Source organism: Etheostoma spectabile, chromosome 8 (genome assembly GCF_008692095.1).
Source record: "Etheostoma spectabile isolate EspeVRDwgs_2016 chromosome 8, UIUC_Espe_1.0, whole genome shotgun sequence".
NCBI lineage: Eukaryota > Metazoa > Chordata > Actinopteri > Perciformes > Percidae > Etheostoma > Etheostoma spectabile.
The window spans coordinates 5,960,767-5,962,216 of NC_045740.1; the positions used below are offsets into that span (position 1 = coordinate 5,960,767).

Genomic DNA, 1,450 nt, shown 5'->3' on the forward strand with positions numbered 1-1,450 from the left:
GGCAGGCATGTTAAACCATTAGTCCAGTACCAATTGTGAATATAACCAAAGAAAGGGTCTAAGATCAATAATACAGTATTTACAACATATATATATATATATATATATATAACAATGTGAAGCACACAAGGCTGAAATATTCATGTGTTTATGAAACATAAAACGAGACAGTCCAATATTGGTGTAGACACTGAGAGAGGAAGTCTGTCTGCTCTTCACCTGACTGACAGAAAAAACTGCTGACCAGTGACTGCTGGAGGTGAATGTCTTTGTTTTTTAGCTCATGGTGATCATCTCATATTTGTCCTTCAGACTGATGTCCTCTTCATCCTCGTCTTCCTCCTCCTCCAACTCCTCCTCCTGGGGCTTTTCGGGCTCATCGCGCTGGTGGTGCAGCTCAATGAGCAGATAGTAGAGGAGGGCTGCAACCAGCCCCCCCACCATGGGCCCCGCCACAGGGATCCACCACCAGTTTTCTGCAGTGCTGTATAGTATTTTTTTTTTTTAAGTATGAAAAGACCAAAAGAAAGAGTTAAATACATCTCTGGCAGTCACATAGAGGCCACTGTTGGTCACTGGTGCTATCACTGGATCATTCAGAAGCATCGACTGCCTCTGCCCAGTGCATGTGACATTATGTAACACACATTATTGTTCACAAATGCTTGTTTTTTATTTGCATCCTAGAGTAGGCCCGTGTAAAGAGTCTTTGAAGACTTTTAAAAGCGCTATGTAAATCATATTTTATTTATTATTATTATTATCTCCATGGTTCACGTCAGCAGTTTAGGTCTTATCCGTTTACATGTTGACAGTTGATACATTATAATGTATCAACTGTCATCATGTAAACAGATAGTAGTAGTAGTAACAGATATATAAAATAATTTAAAGTGAACTGTAAATATACCTTGTTTGTTTATTGGACTAAATTTATTTGTTAATAATCATCAGCTGTATTTCTTGAAATAACTAACTATGTATCACAGTAACCAAATAACATCTACATAAAGTTAGACAAACCAACAAACATCCTATTTCTGAAAATTAAGCAAAAACATCTCTTTTTGATCTGACTCAAAAATAATGATTCACAACATGCCATTGTGGACACAATTTTATTTTTTTCTATAATGTAGCTAGATTACAATCAATCTGTCCACATATTAGAACACTGTAGCCTGCATAACCCAAAGGCAAACTCAAATGTTTTTTAGTTAATATAATTATATAGGGTAATATATTATAAGCGTTCCCTTCAGATGTAACATATATTTATTCTATATTTCTTTATTAGGGCTGTAACGATATGGAAAATAAAACCGAAATCGCGACACTCAGCCCCACGATCCTGTGTCGCGGTGGGAGAAGGCAGAATCGCGACAAACCCCTTCCAACTCACAGTTATCCTTCTCGTCCAGATCCAGTGCTACCACATCTTTAAATTACT

The 1,450-nt window shown here is 37.0% G+C and overlaps 1 protein-coding gene across 1 annotated transcript in view; it reads right to left on the minus strand.

Moving 5' to 3' along the window:
- aqp9a (aquaporin 9a) overlaps positions 1 to 1,450 on the minus strand; it is a 5,851-nt gene that overhangs the window by 206 nt on the left and 4,195 nt on the right. The window contains exon 6 of the mRNA XM_032523156.1: positions 1 to 484. This exon is cut by the window's left edge and continues 206 nt beyond it. Coding sequence (XP_032379047.1) covers positions 277 to 484 — 208 coding nt within the window. The 3' untranslated portion in view covers positions 1 to 276. The remainder of the gene's footprint in view (positions 485 to 1,450) is intronic.